General features: G+C 30.7%; 1 protein-coding gene across 2 annotated transcripts; it reads right to left on the bottom strand.

Moving 5' to 3' along the window:
• Window positions 1–4,391: 4,391 nt before the first annotated feature.
• LOC133673479 (uncharacterized) lies at window positions 4,392–8,459 on the bottom strand. 2 transcript variants are annotated; one of them, XM_062094323.1, is made up of 6 exons: window positions 8,180–8,458; window positions 7,310–7,545; window positions 6,969–7,227; window positions 5,433–5,612; window positions 5,189–5,344; window positions 4,392–4,831 (listed from the first exon to the last, which is right to left on the bottom strand). In XM_062094323.1, exons 1-6 carry the CDS (start codon window positions 8,207–8,209, stop codon window positions 4,664–4,666), a joined length of 1,029 nt encoding a protein of 342 aa, XP_061950307.1. In that variant the 5' UTR covers window positions 8,210–8,458; the 3' UTR covers window positions 4,392–4,663. The 2 variants fall into 2 exon arrangements, with proteins under 2 accessions (XP_061950307.1, XP_061950308.1); XM_062094324.1 differs by having other exon boundaries at window positions 4,556–4,803; window positions 8,180–8,459.
• Window positions 8,460–21,490: the final 13,031 nt, after the last annotated feature.

Genomic DNA, 21,490 nt, shown 5'->3' with positions numbered 1-21,490 from the left:
ATAAGCATTCTCAACATGGCAAGAAGAATGCTCAAAACCAAGAAGATACCTAAAGAGTTTTGGGCCGAAACTATTGATTGTGTTATTTATTTGTAAAATAGATGTCCTAACAAAGGCTTGAATAGCATGACTTCATAAGAAACATAAAGGGGAAGAAAGCCAAGGGTTTCTCACTTGAAAGTTCTTTGGAGCATCGACTATGTGCATGTAAATGATCAAGTAAAGACCACACTAGATGACAAGAGTAAAAAGATGATCTTTGTAGGTTATAATCAAAAGTTCAAATGATGCAAGCTTTACAACCCTAATCAAAGAAAGATGGTGATTAGTAGAGATGTTAAGTTTAATAAAGAAAAAGCATAGGATTAGAAGGTAAATGATGGTTAGAAATATGACTTCCTACCAATTCTTGACGAAAGTTATAAAGATCATCAAGAACCTATAGTTACACCTCCATCTATACCAATGAGCTCAACTTCTTCTTTTTCTTCTTCTTTTTCTTTTTCTAGTGGAAGCTCAAGTAACGGCACTCTACCAAGTCTACCAAGATATATAAAGAGCCTTGATGACTTATATAGGGTAACTAATCATATTGATGATGTGATACTATATTTTCACCTTGCTAGATGTAATCCTATAGTATTTGAAGAAGTAATAAGGATGCAAAATCAAGAATTTTTATGGATAAAGAGATTGCATCAATTGAGAAGAATGACACATGAAGATTGGTTCCTGGACCAATTGGAAAGAAGTCAATAAGTATCAAGTGGATCTATAAAGAAAAAAAGAATGTCAAATGAGAGGTGGAGAGATACAAGGCAAGGTTAGTGGTAAAAGGCTATAGTCAAAAGCATGGGATTAACTGTGATGAGGTTTTTGCTCTCGTTGCTAGATTGGAGACCATTCTATTAATCATTGTCACCACTACCCAACATAGATGAAAAATTTATTAAATAGATGTTAAATAAGCCTTTCTTAATGGATTTCTTGAGGAGGATGTCTATATTTAGCAACCTATTGGTTATAAAGATAAGGTTTTAAAGTTGAATAAAGTCTTGTATGGATTGAAGCAAGACTCAAGGGCTTGGTATAGTCGCATTGATGGTTATGTCTTAGAAAATAGGTTTGTTAAATGGCCCTGTGAATATGTTATCTATGTAAAGATCAAAGAGAGTGGTGATTCTCCTATTGTATGATTGTATATGAATGACTTAAACTTTACAAGAAATAATCCAAAGATGTTTGAAGACTTCAAACAAGTAATGACCAAAGAGTTTGAAATGATAGATATTAGCCCCATGTCCTACTACTTAGGGATTGATATCAAATAAAAAAAATGTTTGTGAATCAAGAGAAGTTCGCAAGGGAGGTTCTCAAGAAGTTCAAGATGGATGATTGTGCAAAAGTGAATATACTCTAGTTGAGTGTAGAGTGAAGATATCAAAGAATGATGAAGCGAGATCTTCGGTATATCAAAGGTACTATTGATTTTGACTTATTCTATGGTTATTCTAATAGCTTTGAACTTGTGGGTTATAGTGATAGTGATTGGACTGGAGATATGAATGATAGAAAAAGCACAACGAGTTTTGTTTTTTATATAGGAGACACAACATTTACGTGGAGTTCAAAGAAGCAATCTACAGTCACTTTGTCAACATGTGAAGCTAAATATATAGCTACTACATCATGTGTTTGTCATTTCATATGGCGAAGGAGATGATTAAAGGAATTGTGAATGCCACAAAAAAAAAGCCTACTAAAATATATGTGGACAACTAATCAGTCATTGTATTAACAAAGAATCCAATATTTCATGATAGAAGTAAGTATATTGACATAATATTTCATTACTTATGAGATTGCATTGCAAACGAAGAAGTTGAAGTCAAGTATGTAAAGACACAAGACCAAGTTGTGGATATATTCACAAAGCCACTCAAATATGATTTTTTTATCAAAATAAGAAATGTGTTGGGAGTTATGAACAAATCAACTTTAAAGGGGGGATGTTGAAAATAAACCAGATTTTGGATTTTGAAACGGTCAACTAGTTTAATTGGCAGAATACAATTCCTGTTCAGATTAGAATTTCCTTATATTAGTTTAATTCCTTGATTATCTTAGATTTTATGCCAACAAAAAATCTTGTACTTTAGCATTATTAATAAGCACAAAAGAAAGATAATAACTAAGAGAATTTAGAGAGGAAAAACTTAATAAAAGCATGCATTTCTCTTAATCTTCTTTTTATTCTTGAGTTATTGACCTTGCATTGTTATGTTGATTTTATACCACACTTGCTTTTCTTGCAACCTTCTATTTATGATCATTCTTTGGATAAATGTGTCTTGTTTTTAAAACTTTTCAAACAAGCTCTTCGAGCTTTGTTTGTTAAATTTAACTCTAAAATGAGTTAGTTTGGGTTTACTTTAAATGCATATAACTTTATCTTATTTGTATATAAGACAAATAAAAGTCACATAGTGCTTTTACTTTATATTAATGACATGATAATTATAAATGGTAATGTTGATAATATTATGCATAATCATAATATACTATGATAATCATAATATTATCTAGATCACTCACAATGAAATATTTTATGAACAATCCAAATATATTAAAATAAATAATCACTACATTCTTTAACATGTCCATAATGACATTATACATCGATAGAAATCTATGGAATAAAGTATATGGAATAAATACCATATATTTTATCCAAATATATTTATACAAGTATTCTTTAATTTACTTAATTGATTAACTTGTAGATATTTTATAAAAACTCATCAGCCCGGCAACTTTTAAGATCTAGTTTCCTTAATTGATAGAATCTCTTTGATTATATTTCCAACATTATTAAAGTAGGAGCATATATAAACCTCTTGTATTCGTACTGTGTGTGTGTGTATTATAGAAAGACGTACTCTTCTGATTTTTCATAAGAAAATATTTAAAGTAGCTAATCACAATTTCCAAATTTTAATAAATATTCAATTACATAAATAATTAATCTGAAACTTATGTATACTAGAAACTTAAAAATCAAAGGCAAATAATAATTTCAACTTACAAAATTAAGCAGTTATAAATATTTCTTACTCAAATTAAAAAAATAATGGTTGTTAAGCATACTCGTAATCTTTTCTTTTTTTCTCTCCCTTAGGACAAAATCCTGTGTACATAAGTTATTATTTGCCCCAAAAAAATCTTGCTGATCCACTCGGGCCTGCAACTTGCAAGACCATGTCGGCGTGCTTACTTTTATCTAAACTTGACCCAGTTGTCTTAGACTCTTAGATCCTAACCTTCGTGCAAGCTATACTGGCCGTTGCAAGTTCTATTGGAATGGACTTTCAGCTTCTTGTGTTTTTTTTTAAAAAATAATAATAATAAAAAGAATTGACATGGCTTGAAACGAGAAGAATTTGCTAGCATTTTTTTCCCACCGCCGAGCCAGGTCTCTGACAAAGGTCATTGATTTTAAAACGTTTCATGGAAAAAGAAATCAAGCAGCCAGTGAAGTGTATGAGAATTATCATCCTTCGGTTTGCTTAGCCATGTAGCGCTTGTGTTTCCCATGCAGAAACTAAAAAGATTTGCCACTATTATGCATTCAATATAATTCTAGCCTCGCACTCCCCATTGAACATAAGAAAACTAGCATGCTTGAAAGCTAGATATTCAAAACAATTCAATTTGAGGAAGCTGTGAGGCACCACACCAGGTAAATCAAATAATGCCGTCTGATATTAAGCTATATTAGCAACGAATTGATGTTTTGAAGTATGGTAATAATTATTTTTTAAAGTGTTTTTTTCTTGGAAAACACATTAAATTAATCTAAAAACACCAAAAAAAAATATTAATTTGAAGAAAAAAAATTAAAAAATAAAAAAACAATGGCTCTAGATTTTTAGATTACTGTGATTTTGACAGCTAAAATCCGATTACCTAGCAAGTTGGAATCAAGTACCTGCAACCGAGACACAAATCCTATCAGACTTTCCCAACATCCATGGGAAATAAATGAGCTATAAAGAAATAAGGAGATGAGGAATGACATTATGATAGAAAAGTAGGGAGACCAAATACACAGTTTTTTCTTTTTTTATATCCTTGGCAGATCCCTTGATCAAGAATAGCGTTTTTTTGGAAAGAGGCTCCACCACTCAAGAATTATCTACACAAGCTAGCGTTTTAATGGACAGAGGCTCCATCACACAAGAATTATCTACACAAGCTATACCCACGGTTGCAACTTGCAACTAGAAATCGACCACCCAGTGTCTTGACTCAAAACTCAAAAGTCTTTTACCACTTGTACTGGCCCTTGTGCGTTACCAAATACACATTTTCCTACTGCACAATTGCTCGTATTTGCTTAAAATTGATTAGATGACATTTTTACATGGTATTGCTTAGAATCGGAGGGATACAAGAGTTTGAGAACAATGATCATCGAGTCGAGTGAAGAAATTGAGCACGAAGTTCAACGAGTTGAGTGAAGAAAAAAGATACAAGCCTGGAAGATCGCACCTGGTTGTGGTTGTCAAAAAATTTTATGGGAACCACTTACCTTGTCAGCTCTAACAAAATTAGTTAAAGTGGGTATTCACACTGTTCAAAAGTTAGCAGACTAGCTATAGCTTTAATAGTCAGCTTGGAGGAAACTCTCATATGCAGTTCCATTCAGTGTCTTGTTGATATCTTCCCAGTTCTTGACATGGTCTGACAATGGACCTTTATGTATCTTGACCTGACGGCTCCTTAGCTCCATCACTGGAAGGCCTAGAAATGCTTGAACATCTTTTAGTTTCTGCAGCACAAGCATGATAAATAATGCGCATTGAGAGATGATTTACAGTGCTATCAACAAATGCAAAACTACCACAATCACAAACTGAGAATTCAAATGGTAGACTGTTTCCAGAGGAAAGGATTATCTCAAGATGGGAACCATTTAAGGGAGCCCAAGACAAAAATTAAATTTCATCAGAATTTTAAAATAGATACTAAAAAAAAAGAATAGTTAGAATTAATCTAAAGATCAGCAGGTGAATGGCAGAAATGTTAGGAAATAAGAATCATTCCAATGATCAAGGTATTTCTCAGTGAACTTCAAAATATAGAAAACAAGGTGTATTTTGTGTGAGAACTTGACATGATAACTTACTGTGGGGTTTTTTATTAGATCCTCGTAGTATAGAACAATATGCCTGGTGCTGTTGAAGTATTCTAAAGCCTTGGTAGCTGTTATCTCAACCTCCTTCAGATCAGAAATCAACAGTGTGGAATTGATCATAGGCTTGTATTTTGCAAGTGTTTCGGCCTGCAAGAAATTACAGCTGAAAGCTCAACACTATATGTAGCATGAAAGAGAGTTAGAGTTGGTGGGAGCAGGGGAAATAAAGAAGGACCTCTTCTGTGGAATGAACATGAGACTTGTGGGTCCCATTCAATAGCTTAGCATGACGGTCATATGAATTCGCAAGAACTGAAACCATGCGACGTAGTAGATTTCTTCGAAACAGAAATATTGCAGATACACCCCTGCGGTTGAAGTAGTCTGCTATTTCCTTGTGATGCTGCATTACTCCCTGCATGAAAAAAAAAAAGAGGCCAGATTATTACTTTGGAATTTTCCTCCCCAAAACAAACTTTCAGTAACACATGCACACGATCCTTCTTCTAGTCCCCCATGTATAAATGGGGGTTCTGCCTCCCTAAGGTTCCCTTAGCTGGATATTATTTTAGCAAATAGTTGAGAGAAATTGAAAAGGAAACTGACATGCAGAAACAAAATGAAAAATGCACTTCTGTAACCTCATTCAACCACGCAAAGTGCAGTCCTAAAAGTATATAATCTTCTAGCAAATATGGAAACCATAAAATTCCTTTATTTTTATAGTTTATATAAGCAAAATAGTAAACATTTTCCTTTAAAGTTATCCAAGTGAAAATTGCTAAAAGTACTACTATCAAGCTAAACTGTCTTCTTATGATCAAAAATGTAATCTGCCTTCGGTCTCTAAATTAGAAAGTGCTCTTGCATGGTACAGCAACTGGTTTCCAAAAACCAGGCAGAAAATGAAGAAATTCCTTATTAACATCCAAACACAGTTTTTGTTTGGGTATAGATTAATAACATACAAAAAACACAACTTTTCGTCCTCCTAAAATTCAGTATCAGCTACACTTTATTTATCCACCCTGTTCTCCCACCACAGAAACTGGATTCGCAAAACAGCAGCTCGCAGCTCGCAGCTCGCAAACCCTTCTGAACATCAGCTGATATCCATCAAATAAAAAAGAAACAGCGAAGAATGCTACCTTACCACTGCTATATCTGCATAGTTTAAGGTACCAATAATTTAACAAGATACATGAAGCTGATGCGATTAATTTAGATCCAAAAAGGGGTTTTCACAAATCTGGTAGGAATTCCTATTATAGAAATAATACTAGAACTTTTAAGTGTCAACTGTTTCCCAAGGTTGATGCTCTTCCTACTTGCCATTTTGTTTCTCTAAAGGCTGATGCTGTTCCTTCTTGCCATGTTGTTTCTAATACCATATATCCTGATTGGATGAACCAAGAGGTAAGCCAATACCATGTTACGATAGTTTCACACATGAATACAAGATTGTTAAAGACTAAACAGTTTGACCCGGGGCATGTCTCCTTGAGAGTTTAAAGTTGGATATTTTATCATAAATACTATTTTTTCCTTCTTTTTTTCCCTTTCAAACTAAAACCACTATTTAAGCAGCACATCAATGAAAAACAGGAAACACCTAAATCCATTTCATGGTTTAGATTGATAGGTTATTCTGGGCAACCACTAATGTAGAGTGGTAGTTGCCAGCTTGATCAAACAAGTCTTTTAGTACCCCACCTAGCAGCACGAATAAGGTAAAGATTTAAACTTTAACCTACTTTTCAACCTCAGTTACCTGATTAAGCATCCACTTGAAGCCAACTGCCGCGGAGCATTCATTCTTGGAAGCACTTGTGAACCAGTCCAAATTGTAGACTTTATCTAGAGTCTGTGTAATTGATGAAATATTTATCCTCCTATCCAAAACAGAAAATATCTCCCCGTTTGAGCTTACATTAACATGACTGTTTAACAATGTTTCAAACCATCCACTCCCAGATCTTTGCATCGATAATATAGCAAAGTACCGAACAGGATTATGTGCGCATTCAGCCCTGGAAACACACCAACACAGTACTTAAGCACACCTTTTAATTAAATCCAGTTAAAAAACAAAAGGCAGAAATGCTCAATTACCTGCTAAAAGTTTCAGGATTTGGATAATGTACACTAGAAATTTGCAAATTTTCACGGTCAACATCAGGAGACGGCCTCTCAATGACTTGGATATCTTGAATTTTAATTTTACTATGGGTACTTATCTGCTTTAAACAAACTGAGCAGATATAAACACCGCAGACCATTGCAAACACTAAAACTATCATCCTTAACAAAATGGGAGTTTTCTTAGCAGGCTTTATGATTATCGTATCCTGTTAAAGAGCAAATTAAGCTTGTTAATAATGGAAGAAATAGTATGCAAACTAGCTTTAAAGAACAAGGAACAGCTCAAATTAAAGTAAAATTATCGTTCCAGTCTTGATCTTAGCTTGGCAGGTGAAGAAATTACTGTGCTAATAGAAATAATTCAAAAGAACAACAATGTTTCACCACAAAGAATTAACAACAGAAAGCACCAAAACCATAGAATCTATGTCGTATAAACAGCCAGAAAAGGAAAAAATAAATGATCTTTATAAAAGGAAGAACAAATGGAGTGTCGGTTGGAGAACAGTGAGCTAAGAATAAGCTTAGAAATTGAAATATAAACAACTAGGAAAACCACGAAAAAAACCCAGATCGGGACATGCATTATTCAACAAACCCATTTCAAAACATGTTCCACACAGCCATCAACTTACAAAACTGAAACAACAATTTATAAGAAGAAACAGCCTTTTCTACAGCAAATATGACTACTAAAATTAATTAAACTAAAAAAAAAAAAAAGCATCCTTCAACACTACCCAGATAATAAAATTCAAAAAAAAAAAATCTAGCAGCATTTTAAGGAAATCTCATTATTCTACTCATACAAAAGAGGGGGGAGTGAGAATCAGTGGGCACCTTGTTTAATACACAAATATACTCAGCCATTGCTGTATTTCCAGAGAACCCAACAAAGGTAAAGCAAGAAAAAGTATAAATAAAAACAGAGACCCTCTCTCTCCCTCTATCTCTCTCTATTTCAGATTTTGCTAGTACCCGTACAAATAATGGATGAATTCATCTAGTGGACTCAGTCACAAAGTCTCTTCAAATAGTGAGAGAAGTTTAAAGAAGCTGCCAAAGAGAACTTGACGAAATTTGGAGCTATTTTTTATTGGAAACCTTGTGGAAAACAACGCTTCATTTAAGGCCTGTGCTTTGCTTTTTATTTATCTTTTTGTAATATACCCCAAACAAGAGCCGCTGCCTGCAGCTGGCTTTACTGCCTGCCTCGTTATTGATTTCCCCTCTAGACTTTGTCAAATTATTAAATTATTAGAACCATACATCTTTTTTAATTTTCCTAGGAGAGTCTAAGTTCAGGTATGTAATAATGTAAATGCAAGGTTATTAAAACTAAGTAAGTCATTCAGCTTGAGAAATTAATTCGGTCGATTTGATTTATGACTTAATTTAAAATTCAAGCTATAAAGTGAATACATAAGTTAATTTATTTTAATTTAAAAAAAAGTTAAAAAAATTGTTTTAAAACAAATTAAAAAGTTAAAGATAAATTTTGATTTAATCGAGTCAGACTAAATTAACTGTGAATTATTTTTTTTTAACTTCCCCAAGATTTAGTTTAAAAATCGAGTCAGCTATGAGCCGGCCCAAGTTTCTATGACCATGTGAAAGCAGGAGTCATCTTTTCATACGTAGGCGTGCACATTTGCCGTACATGAAGGGATATGGCGTGAGTTAATGTATTATGAAGTGTGTTTGATGTGTCTGCTGCTTCGAAGTCTCACTCTCCAAACACAACTTAAATTCTTGGTAAGACTTTGACTTTTGTTCCCATACGAAATACCATGAAAGATACTTCAATTTACTGGTTGATCTCAAATAATATGGAGGCTTCCAAAAATTAAAAAAAAAATAATTGGAATCAGTTAAATACTGTGCATATCCTCACAATTTACTGTGGGTTCACATACTAAATTTACAATTTTACCCCACCACACTAATAACATTTAAATGTAATTGCCAAACTCATAAGGGACATTATGGTTGGCTTATATTTTTTTCACAATGAAATTATTAAATTGCTCTAAAATGTTATTTTCATTTAATTAGTATTGAGGGGTATTTTTGCTTTTTTGCTTTATTTTAAAAAATGAATTGACTAAATTGTTCCTAAAACCAAATTTTCTAAGCCTTGCATCCAGTGGTATTTCTGTCATTTCCCATAGGTTTTTATGTTATTATTAAGTTGTGTTAATGACAATTCAGTTTTTTTTATTTTAAAAATCATTTAAAATAAAGTTGTTGGCGCATGTTTGGTTTAAGGTGGCTTTATGCCCTTTAAGTGGCACGTGAGTTGCTATTTGGTGGAGGAATGCAAGCTTCTGCTACAGCTTTGAAAGCTAAGCGGCACCCCCTTCTACTTAGAGCAGCGTCTATGGTAGTTACGATGATAGTTTGTCACTATCCGTCCCTTTTTTTTATTTTCCTCTTCTCTCTCTCCTCCCCTTCAATTTCATGTTGGCCATTAAAAAAATTAGATTGTCCTTTTATTTTATGACATTTCAGGTTTGATCATCAATGTTTTGATTTATTAAGTTTGATTATTAACTCTTTTACCAAATTTTAATTTGTTTTTAACTTCATCTTTGAATCCATGATCTTGATTTATATATTTTTTTTTTCAAATTTAGTCATTATTCTCTTAATTTTTATTTTTTTATTATTTTATAAGTTGGATTTTTCTTTTTAATTTTGCACTTCAATTCAAATTAATTTGGTCTATCAAAATTAAAAAAGAAAAACACAAAAGAAATTGAAGTGATAGTTCATGTAAAGGTTATGACTTATGATATTGGGTTGAATTTGATAAAAGAAATGTGCATGAAAAAAATATAAATGAATCAATTTGTAGGGATAGTTTATCTAAACTTGCTTATAAACGGACTAAATTTGTGATTAATTTTGAGTGGATTAATTATCAAAGTTACAAATACCTTTTTTAATATTTTTGTGTTTTCAAAGCACATATATTTTTATTATTTTTTCTTTAAAAACATTGTTTGTTTATAGTATATTTTGCTTTGAAATCAAAGTATATAACACTTTAAAAGAAAATAAAAGAAAGGGATATTGCTTTTAAAACAAAGTAAAATACTGTCTTTGTAGTTATCAAAAGCAAAGCAATTTGTTATGGAGTCTCTTTAATGTTGTTGTATGTTGTTGTATTATATTATGGTGCATTGTGAAAAAGAAAAGGTAACATTAATATAAGCAGTGTTTAGTAATTAACTACTATGCTTATAAAGAAATAATATTTTTCCTATATAAAATAGTGGATTCAATAGTTAATTGTTTTTTAAACATGGATATTATATTTTCGCTTATAAAAAGCAAGGCCTTTTTTTAATTTTCATATGCTTTAGTTTTAAGATTTTTTAAAAAATTAGCATAATAAATTAAAAATATAACATAATAACATAATTTGAAAAAAAAAATGATAAATAGAACAATTTGTACATATCATGATTTACAATCGTGACATTTAAGATTGTCGAGTTTCAAAATCACAACATCTATTGAATATCATGTTTCTAAAATGCAACAACTCATGATGTCACAATTGTAAATCATGACAAGTCATGAAATTTAACTTAGTTTCTTCTTCTTCCCTTCTTCCACATTTGCAACCTCTCTCTCTCTCTCTCTCTCTCTCTCTCTCTCTCTCTCTCTCTCTCTCTCTCTAAAAACTTGTCATTGTCATCTACATTGTTTTTCTCTATAAAACAAAAGGGTCAAAATTATCAAAACTTGTCATCTACACCGACTTTAACTAAAAAAAGATCAAAACTATCACTCATAGCTTTAAAACACACCAAAAAAATCACTCTCCCCATCTTCAAGCCTCCATTCACCATGTTTAGCATCTGAATCGCCACCCAAAACACTACCACCATTCCCCGAGACACGTGCACTGGACTGCCACCACTTTCTAGTTGAAAAAACATAAGGTAAACAACCTACATTTATATTATTTTGGTGCATTTTTATTGTTATTTTATGTTTGCTCGAAATTAGAATTTAGGTTGAAAATTAGGTTTGTTTAAATTAGGATTTGAACTAATTGTGTTAAATAGCTATGAATTTACGCAATTAAAATTGAACATGGAAATAACATGAATCATGTTTAATTTTAATCAATTATGCCTTGCATGGATTTGTCGACTAAGTTGTCAAAATTGAGGATTTTGATTGATTTGTGTTAATTAGCTGTGAAATCAACCAATTATAGTTGATTTCATACAAATAAGCATGAAAATAACATGATTTAGGTTGCATTTTGATCAATTAAGTTTCGTGTTGACTTGTCGACTAAGTTGTCTTGGAGATTTTGATTTATTTATGTTAAATTGACCAGAATCAGCTTTATTTTTTGTCTACAAAATGTCTTATAATATTTTTATGTTATATCATTACAATAGTACTGTTACTCTTGATGTGTGAACAATAATATCACTTACAATGGTGAACATAATATGCTATTGAATGGTAATTTATACATGTTCTTTGTGGATACTAAACAAGCTATATGTTATGGGCTTTGATGGAATTATAATGATATTGAAGTTGATATAACTTGGAAGTCTAAAGTTGGGAAACATTAGTATTATTTTGTATCGATTGTAAGTGATGTTAATTTTAAGACATTGAATGATTCTTCTATCTAAAGTGGATTTAATATGATATAATTGTACGTGGGTAGTCCATCAACTCTTTTATCCATCCCAATTTATGTTGAATGGGTAAAACAACATCACAATTTTTTAGTCAATTAAAAGCAGGCTAAACATGTCATTGATGAATGGTTTGCAACAAAAGGATGATGATGAAAGTATGTTTGACAATTCATACGCTAATCACACGTAGATATGACTCAATTTGAGTATGGTGACAATGTAGATGATAATATATTGGGCCAAAATGAAACAATAAATGTTGATGATGATGTAATAATATCTTTTGTTTATGCATTTAGAGGATTTTATATTTTATTTATTATTTGTTATGATTGGGGACTTAGTCATAAATATTTAGTTAAACTTTAAAAAATAAATGACTAAGATATTTTAATTTATTAATATTAAAAATAAATACAATTCAAGTAACTTTTAACATAAGGGAACTTTGAGGTGGCTATGCAATTAATGCAGTCACAACTCTTTGAATGAGTTTTAACGATCCTTATGATAATAAGATAGTCCAATTACCATTGTTCAGACTGAATCTTTTTTTATTTTGAAAAATAACCTGCTTTTTTTACACAGTAATTATAATTTTTAATTAGTTTATTCATTAATCAATACTATTTTTTTTTATGAACAATCTTACGAATCCATCCCTCATATTTATTTGATACACTCAGGAAAAAAGAAGAAGATTACTGACCTTAATCTCAAAAGTTTGCCGTCAAAACAAATTCAATAAAGATCTTTACCATTTTCCATATATATATATAGATGGTAAAGATCTAGGAGTGCACACTTTGCTGAAGTTGTGGAGTATGGACCTCTTGAAGGAAATGAACCACAAAAACAAAGTAACGAGGAAAAATAATATTTTTATATTTTCATGTTTCAAAAGTGTTTTTAAAAAAATATTAAATTTTTTTATATTTTTTATATTTTAAATTAATATTTTTTGGTGTTTTTTGATCATTTTGATGTGTTGATGTCAAAAATAATTTTTAAAAAATAACAAAATATTATTTTAATATATTTTTGAATAAAAAACACTTTGAAAAGTAACCCTAACCATACTCCCAAACCTATAAGAGGCAAATCAATGTTTTATTAACTTGGGTAGTGATACTTTAAAAATTTCTCAAAACAAAAGGAAAAACAATTGTGAGAGTAGGAATAGAAAAATGAGTAGTAGACATCCTAGCCACGCATGGCATGAGAATGACCATCAATGTCATCATTGGTGGTCATCATTGGCAATGAATGAGTTATATGCTTACTTTTCTAGAAAGGATTTTATTTTCGTTCTTGCAACAAATGGCTAAGCTTTTGTGCTGAATATTCTTACAAGCGTTTACTTTGCTCATCTTACGTTGGTCAGCAAGCGAGTTTGGGACGGCATGTAAGCATAGAAGTTGCTTTCTTCAACAAATGGATAGAATTAACTAGTAGATATGGACCATCTTCAACAAAAATGCTATCAAAATACACAAAGCATATGAAATGAAACAACATGGAGTAATAAATATAACGCAGTTGTTAATCATCTAGTAAATAGTCTAGTGATAAGAGTTTTGAACTAAAAGGTTTACTCCTTTTATAGTTGGTAATATAATAATCATTTTAAATTTGCATGGTTGTTAATTTCAGGACCAATAAAATTAGTTAAGACATATATAAATTAACTTGAATAATCATATTAATAATAATAAAAAATAATGTAGATGTTTGACTACGCTACCTACCTACCCACAACGTAGTCTTCAAGTTGAAGTTTTCTTTTCTATTCCATGATGAGAATGGAAAACAATAAGGAAAAGAAAATCATGAAATGTTTGTTTAGAACGTGAACCCCACCCTGAAGCTGCACAATTTGGTGGCAGTGGTGCCCATGTTTCAATTATTATTATAATACGACAATAATTCATATTATAATCAAATTATTTTATGTTTACTACTATTTCCTTTCTGGTTTTTTGTACTTAGAAAGTTGGGAGAGGTATCATTATGCATTGTTGATATGCATTCTTTTCCGTTAGGTATTGCCCCACATAAGCCATGAATTGCATTATACCATGTTTATCAATTTTATCTTATTTAAAATTTCGATTTATTTCAAAAATTTAAGCCAAATTCTTGCAGAAACTCTGAATTTATCAACATTTAATTTATTATGAATTGGGTTTTGTTATTTATTTTGATTTTTTCTATAAAATTATCATAGTCTCATGACCCGTATAATAGGTTTTACGAGTTAACCCGAATTGAATTAAATTGTTTTATGGTCTCATGGTCTAGGTCAATTTAATATGTTGTTATCTCGATATTAAAAAAAATATCATCTTCAATATTTTTTAGTTAAATTATATTTTTACCATACGTTTAGGTTTTTGAACTCGTTAAGTCGATCAAATCATATTGAATCAACTCCCATATTTTTATTTGTGTTTAAAATTTGAATTGCAGAATTTCAAATTAATTTATCATTGGATTTAAATTGAAATTATAATTTATAAATTATAAATATAAACACTACAAGTCTGAAATAATATGTTGAAATATTTCAAAATCAAAATATATAGTTATAATTGAAAAAACAAATCAAGAACAGAATTCACAGCCTTGCATTATACACAAAACAAAATTGAACATTTGGGACAGAGAAATCATATTAAAGTTGTTAGTAAATATTTACAGAACATGATTAAAGTATGAGTTTAACATTGAGAAGAGGGCAGTCAATATGCTATTTGACCGAGCACCAGGTCTCTCTCATGAAATGCAAGGGCTTGTCAATTTTGTGCATAACGAGGTGCCAACCGGGCTCAGCTGAGTGGTGAAGCCTTGGGATGCTTGGTCATGGGAAGATACCAAAAAAAAAAAAAACAATCGTAAAATGAGAAAACGGAAATAAATAGACCACAAAACGACCAAATGAAATGGGGCTGGCTGTTGTCAGGACGGGAGGTGTGCAGTTAATTATCGTACTGTGACAACAGACCAAATGAATTTGGAAGGATAGTAGAGCGGGGAGGGTTGCAATGTCAATTATGGCATGAAACACAATATATATATATATAGGGGGGATCATGAATATTAAAAAAAAAAAACTGGTTGCCATGGTAAAATAGCAATAGACATATAGCACTATTCATCAGAAACTAGTATTATGATACTATTTATCATAATAGTGTACGGTGTTTTAATCTTTTTTTATTGGATCAATTTGTCATTGTATTATTGATGGGGACAAATTATTCTTTAATCCTTTTAAATGCATTATATAATGACTTCTAAATCTTTAAAAGCAAAAAAAAGTCAAAAGGTTGGTTAGGGACAATTTAATCTTTAAATTTATCTTATATATTATTAAAGGCTATAAATGTTAAAGGGATAGACGAGGTTAATTTGGTATTTTCATTCTTAAAGCATAATATAAAGACAATTATACCCTTAAAAGTAAAAAAACAAATAACATATGGGGACAATTAAGTCTTTTTAAGTTGGTTTCCTTGTAATTTATATGTAGGGTCAAAGATGATTTGGTCTTTTTATTAATTAGGATTTTAGTTAAAAAAAAATGTTGGCACATGCGAACGTATGTGACATCTCTCAATGCCTATACACTCTCTTCTAAGATAACATTCCAAGCAGCTCGCTGTCTTCTTACCAATGGTGCCGCATATGCTGGCAGTAGAGGAATGGTTTAGTCTTGACTGACTTCTTTCCTCTCTTACCTCTCTCTTTTCCTTGTAAAAACACAATTATGACCTCTCATCTAGATTTTCAGGAAGGCATTATGGGTAGAAATCCGATTTTATTTGGATCTTTAATCAAACCTGCAAAATTGGGTTAGAATCTTACTTGCAACAAGATTCTCTACTTTCATACTAGATATTCAAATAGGCATATCTTGAGCTTCAGATATCAAACTCATGATATTTAAAAACCTAAATTCATGTACATATCTAGAGCTACAACTTTTATAAAGGGCTCTAAGTCAGCTAAAATCGTTTTCAAGATAAAAATCCTCATGTAAGATGGATGATGGGTTTTGTCTCCTAATTAGATGGGAAACTAACAAGATATGAGTCGTACCGTTTAAAGAAAATCTGATGGGATCATATAGATATTCTCTATAGCCTGTAACGTCCTAGTCTTTAGCCTTGGTATCTTATCATGAAGGCTGCCTCTTAGGATTAAAAAAAAAAGATCATAATGACAAAATATAGAGAAAGAAACGTTTCTTTGCCACTAAAAGTTTTAGAGAGTTCATCTTTGTTGCTGGAATTTTTAGAGACCATGAGCAACTAATTTTCAATTTCAATTCAAGAAGAATAGAAACTATATCCATTAACAAGTTGTGAGAAGTAACATTATTATTGTAATTCTTTCAGATTCAAGTGTATATATATATTTTTTTTAGAATTATGCTTTTGATTTTTATTCAAGATAATTGAATTGTTTTGAGATGACATATATGCTTTTTAGTTTCTTTCAATCAGTAATTGTTGTTAGGAATTAGAGTTAGAAGCAAAATAATTAATCTGATTATTGTAATTCTCATATTAATTTATTAGGGAAGAATAAACTAAATTAAATTATCAAGATTTTGAAAGATTACTTAGTATATATTTGACAAACTTTGCTTTTAAGGCTATTGCCAAATGAATTAGAATTACTTTTTAATATTAAATTCATTTAATGGTAAGAAATTGATTAGAAAGTTTTATCTAATTAATTTAAGGGATATCCAATTTATTTTTTTGACTTGATAAAACAATTATTTTTTATTTTGATGATCAACAAATTTATAGAAATAAATGTATGAACTTTTTAAACTGAGATAACAACATATTAATATATTAATCTTACTTTTAAAATTTTATTTTTTTAATTATTCAAATTCACAGTCTTTATTTTAGTTTCTTATAAGAAGAATTAAAATAATTTTTCTTGAGTTATACCTGGCTCTCGCTATAATACTACAATAAAATCAAGTTTTTTTTTTTAAATCAAAATTAATTTTGATGGTTCCGACAATAAAAACATACACAAAACATGTGGAAAGAAATAGCATGGAGTGATGAGTATAACGTAGATGCCTGACAACGTTACGTACCTACCTACAACGTTGTCTTCCAGTTGAAGTTTTCTTTTCCATTCTATAATGAGAAGGGAAAACAATAAAGAAAAGAAAATCATGAAATGTTTGTTTAGAACGTGAACCCCACCCTGAAGCTGCAGAATTTGGTGGCAGTGGTGCCCATGCTTCAATTATTATTACAACACAACAATAAGTAATAGTATAATCAAATTCTTTTATGTTTACTACTATTTCCTTTTTGCCATGTTTATCAATGTCGTTTTATTTCATTTAAATTATTACATATTTCACTTAAATTATGATTTATTTTTTTCATGGTTATCTCAATCTTATTATCTATGTTATAAGTTTGACGGGTTAATGTCAAGTTTTATTTATTTATTTTTTAATTATTTTTTTTAGTTTCATCATTCAACATCTTTAATATTTTATTAATTATAAATTGAGTTTTTTTACTTGTTTAAGTTTTTTTTCTATAAAATTATCATAATCTCATTATTCAGGTTTTACAAGTTAACCCAACTAGAATTAAGTCGTTTTATGATTGTTTGATTTAGGCAATCCACTATGTTATATTCTTAATGTTTTTTTTTTAAAAAAAGATGTCCAGAATTAAGTCGTTTTCTGATTTTTTTGATTTAGGCAATCCACTATGTTATATTCTTAATTTTTTTTTAAAAAAAAGATATCCAGAATTAAGTCGTTTTATGATTTTTTGATTTAGGCAATCCATTATATTATATTCTTAATATTTTTTTTTTAAAGAAAGATATCGTCATAGATTTTTTTTAGTTAAACTATATTTTTATTAGATATCCAAGTTTTTGGACCCGTCGAGTCGATCGAGTTATATCACATCAACTTTAATATTTTATTGCATAGTTTCAAGTTAATTTATTGTTAGATTTGAATTGAAATTATATTTTTTCAATTATAAATATGAACCCTAAAAGTCATAAAATATTTCAAAATTAAAACATAATATTTTAATTAAAAAAAACAAGCAGAGTTCACAACCTTACATTATACACAAGAAATTGAACATTTGGGACAGAGAAATGATATTAAAGTTGTTAGTAATTATTTACAGAACATAATTAAAGTAGGAGTTTAACATTGAGATGAGAGCAGTCAATATGCTATTTGACCGAACACAAGGTCTGTTTCATGAAAGGCGAGGGCTTGTCACTTGTGTGCAGTGCATAACGAGGTGCCGACCGGGCTCAGCTGAGTGGTCAAGCCTTGGGATGATTGGTCATGGGAAGATACCAAAAACAAGAAAACAATCGTAAAATTAGAAAACGGAAATAAATAGACCACAAGACGACAAAATGAAATTGGGGCTGGCTGTTGTCAGGACGGGAGGTGTGCAGTTAATTATCGTGCTGTGACGATAGACCACATGAATTTGGAAGGATTGTAAACCTGGGTGGGTTACAATGTCAATTATATATATATATATATATATAAGAGAGAGAGAGAGAGAGAGAGAGAGATTAGGTCTAGGAAGTTTCCTCTTGGACCATGAAAATAAAAATAAAAAAAAATTATTGCCATGGTGAACATATAGCACTATTCATCCTAACTACACATCTAATATTATTTTAGTATAATTACTCTTTCAGGATTCTAATAAAAAAAAACTTGAACTTGCTTTGGGGGTATTTTTATCTTTTTTTTATTTGATTAATTTGTCATTGTATTATTGGTATGAACAAATTGTTCTTTACTTGTTTCAAATGCATTATATAATGACTTTAAATATTTAAAAGCAAAAAGAGTTATGATTTTACGGATTCTGTATGCTAACTCAGATGAGCTCAAGTTTTTTTATAATTTTTATACATTGTCATGTTTTTTTATTATCTTTGCATTGTTTATATCTTTTTTATTTGTATTCTTTCAGATTTCTTGAAAGCAGAAAGTATTTTGTAAGTGAAAAATAAGCAAATCAAAGATATATTTGAAAAAGACATGCATGATCTCATTAAAATTTTTTAAAGAAAAGGACTCAATAACAATAAAATCTTTTGCCAATATCTTGAGTCATGATTATCAACAAGATAAGAAAAATACATTCAAACACAACAAAGCACATAAATAAGCATATTATTACCTTTTGAAAACAAGGACTTATTGGATCTTCTAATTATTCAAATGTTCTCTTTCAACTAGCCTTCTCATGAATTCTATTGGTACATCTTTCAAGGTGTTGACAGTTAGTTGAGACAATTTATAAGTCTTTTAATCTCAAATTCTTTATAGAAATTTTCCCCTTCACATCTTTAAACAATTGATAAAAGCATCATTGAACTTCTTCCTCAGACTTTCTAGCTCGTTTCCAAGCCTTATCATATACAAGGGTAATGGAAATGTTACAAGTAAAGGAGTAGTTTCCATCATTTTTTTATTCGGCTCATGCCCCCCAAATTCAGGCTATCCTTCTTTCTCTCTTGATCTCAACTGCCCTTTTGTATTTTTTCCTTCCAATCTTGAATCCCAAGCCTATTTATTCCATCATTTTAGACCTTTTAGCCATACTTATGGTTGGGTTATATTGGAATGGTAGTCCACGCTTCAACAAATTTTTTGCGGCTATCGTGGAAGCTTCTGAAACTTGAGGTTTTCTCAACACTATATTTTTAGATATTCATTCACCAATCACCAACTCAAAAGCATGTAGGTTTCCATCAGTGTTGTCTTCAGTTTCAATGTAGGGAATTTTCATTTCTTATCGTTGGCAATGCTTCTATAGCCTTTACAGTGACTAGGCCTCTATTGATGATGAATTTTACTCTTTGGTGTAAAGATAATGCGATAGCCTTGGTCGTATGAATCCATAGACTTCCTAACAACATGTTATATGAAGGGTGAATGTCCATCACTTAGAATGTCGCTTGAAATAATTGTGGACTAATAACTAGCTTACTCTCAATATTCCCAATAATTTATGTAGGTAACCCATCATAAGTTCTAGCAATCATGGTGCTCGACCTTATATGAGAAATATCTACTGGTATCTTATCCAGTATATGTCATGGTAGGACATTTCAAAGCAAAATCATTATCTGTAAGAACCTTGATAATTATACATTTTTCACACCTTATAGTGATGTGTAATGACTTATTATGAATAGTTCCTTCAGAATCAAGCTCATCCTCAGTTAAAAACATGTAGTTGGTAGATTAGATTTAGCCAACTATATGTTCTATAGAATCTTTTATGATGTCTTGGGAGATATAAGCTTCATTAAGGACCTTTTGTAAGGTATTGTGGTGCAACTCAGAGCTCATAATTAATGACATCAAGGAAATCCGACCAGATGTCTTCTTTAGTTGATTTACTATGCTACACTCACTATGTTTATTGGTTTGTTGACTTCATCATTTTTGGCTAAATCCTAGGGTTTCCAATAGAGTTGTTATTTTGTCGTATCTCGGTGGACATCACAACGATGAGGGTTAAAATGTATATTGTGAAAAATGGGACTCGCCACCTAATAATTGAAGGAAATTAGAAATCTTAAAATATGTATTGGTTCCAGAAATTTATGTAAGAGGTTAATTATATTTTAAAGGAATAACAAAGTCACCCTTACAATATCATTTCTCGTGAAAGGTTACCTTTAGTATGTATTTTCTCGTAAATTTATTTTTTTTAGTGCTATCAATTACCCTAACTATTCTTTTTAGTTTTTTTTTTTTTAAAATCATCTTATGAAAGGAAGAACAAAAAAAATTTGATGTCGGTCTTCAGAAATGAGAGACATGTTGATTTGATTGTTAAAATTTATTATCAATTATAAAATTATGATAAAAAAACTTAAAAGAGAACTTTGAAATCGGTCCTAAAGAAGAGACTTAAAAAAAAAGATAAGAAAAAAAAAGATTTATTTACAAACCGCTGTCTAGAATAAAAAATAAATTCATATGAATTAACCTATTTAATCTTGATCCACTCTAAATTAAATGAAACAAATCAGCCCATTGACCCATGCAAGTCCACATAGGGTAATTTTTAAGCCCACAATAACATTTGGACCTAAGCAAAACTAGAAACCCAAACCAAGAAAAGATGATAACGACCCACTTTCATGTACTAGCCCAAAATTGGAATTCAAAGAAACCCACAGGCAAATGGACTCAACAAAGAATACCCAGATTTCTTTTAAAATTTTAACTTACAAGCCTAGCCCAATAAACATAAGGTAGGAGCCCATATTCATGCTTTGAAGATCAAAATAATTATATTTCAAGGATTTGCCAGCACCCATTCCAATTTTCTTTTACAGGTTACGTAAGCATGCATCTATTCGAGGGAAAGCTTGTTTGAGGGAAAAAGAGAGAGAGTAGGTACTGGTG

The sequence above is a fragment of the Populus nigra genome, chromosome 14, assembly GCF_951802175.1.
Source record: "Populus nigra chromosome 14, ddPopNigr1.1, whole genome shotgun sequence".
In the NCBI taxonomy this organism is placed as follows: Eukaryota; Viridiplantae; Streptophyta; class Magnoliopsida; order Malpighiales; family Salicaceae; genus Populus; species Populus nigra.
This window is presented reverse-complemented; position numbering and strand designations above follow the sequence as displayed.

Excerpts from the sequence above, each read along its gene's own strand:
- LOC133673479 (XM_062094323.1), bottom strand. The coding sequence starts at position 8,209 with ATGGCTGAGTATATTTGTGTATTAAACAAG. Across the intron at positions 5,613-6,968 it reads TCAAGTGGATGCTTAATCAG|GGAGTAATGCAGCATCACAA; the intron begins GTAACTGAGGTT and ends TTTTTCATGCAG. Across the intron at positions 4,832-5,188 it reads ATCTAATAAAAAACCCCACA|AAACTAAAAGATGTTCAAGC; the intron begins GTAAGTTATCAT and ends CTTGTGCTGCAG.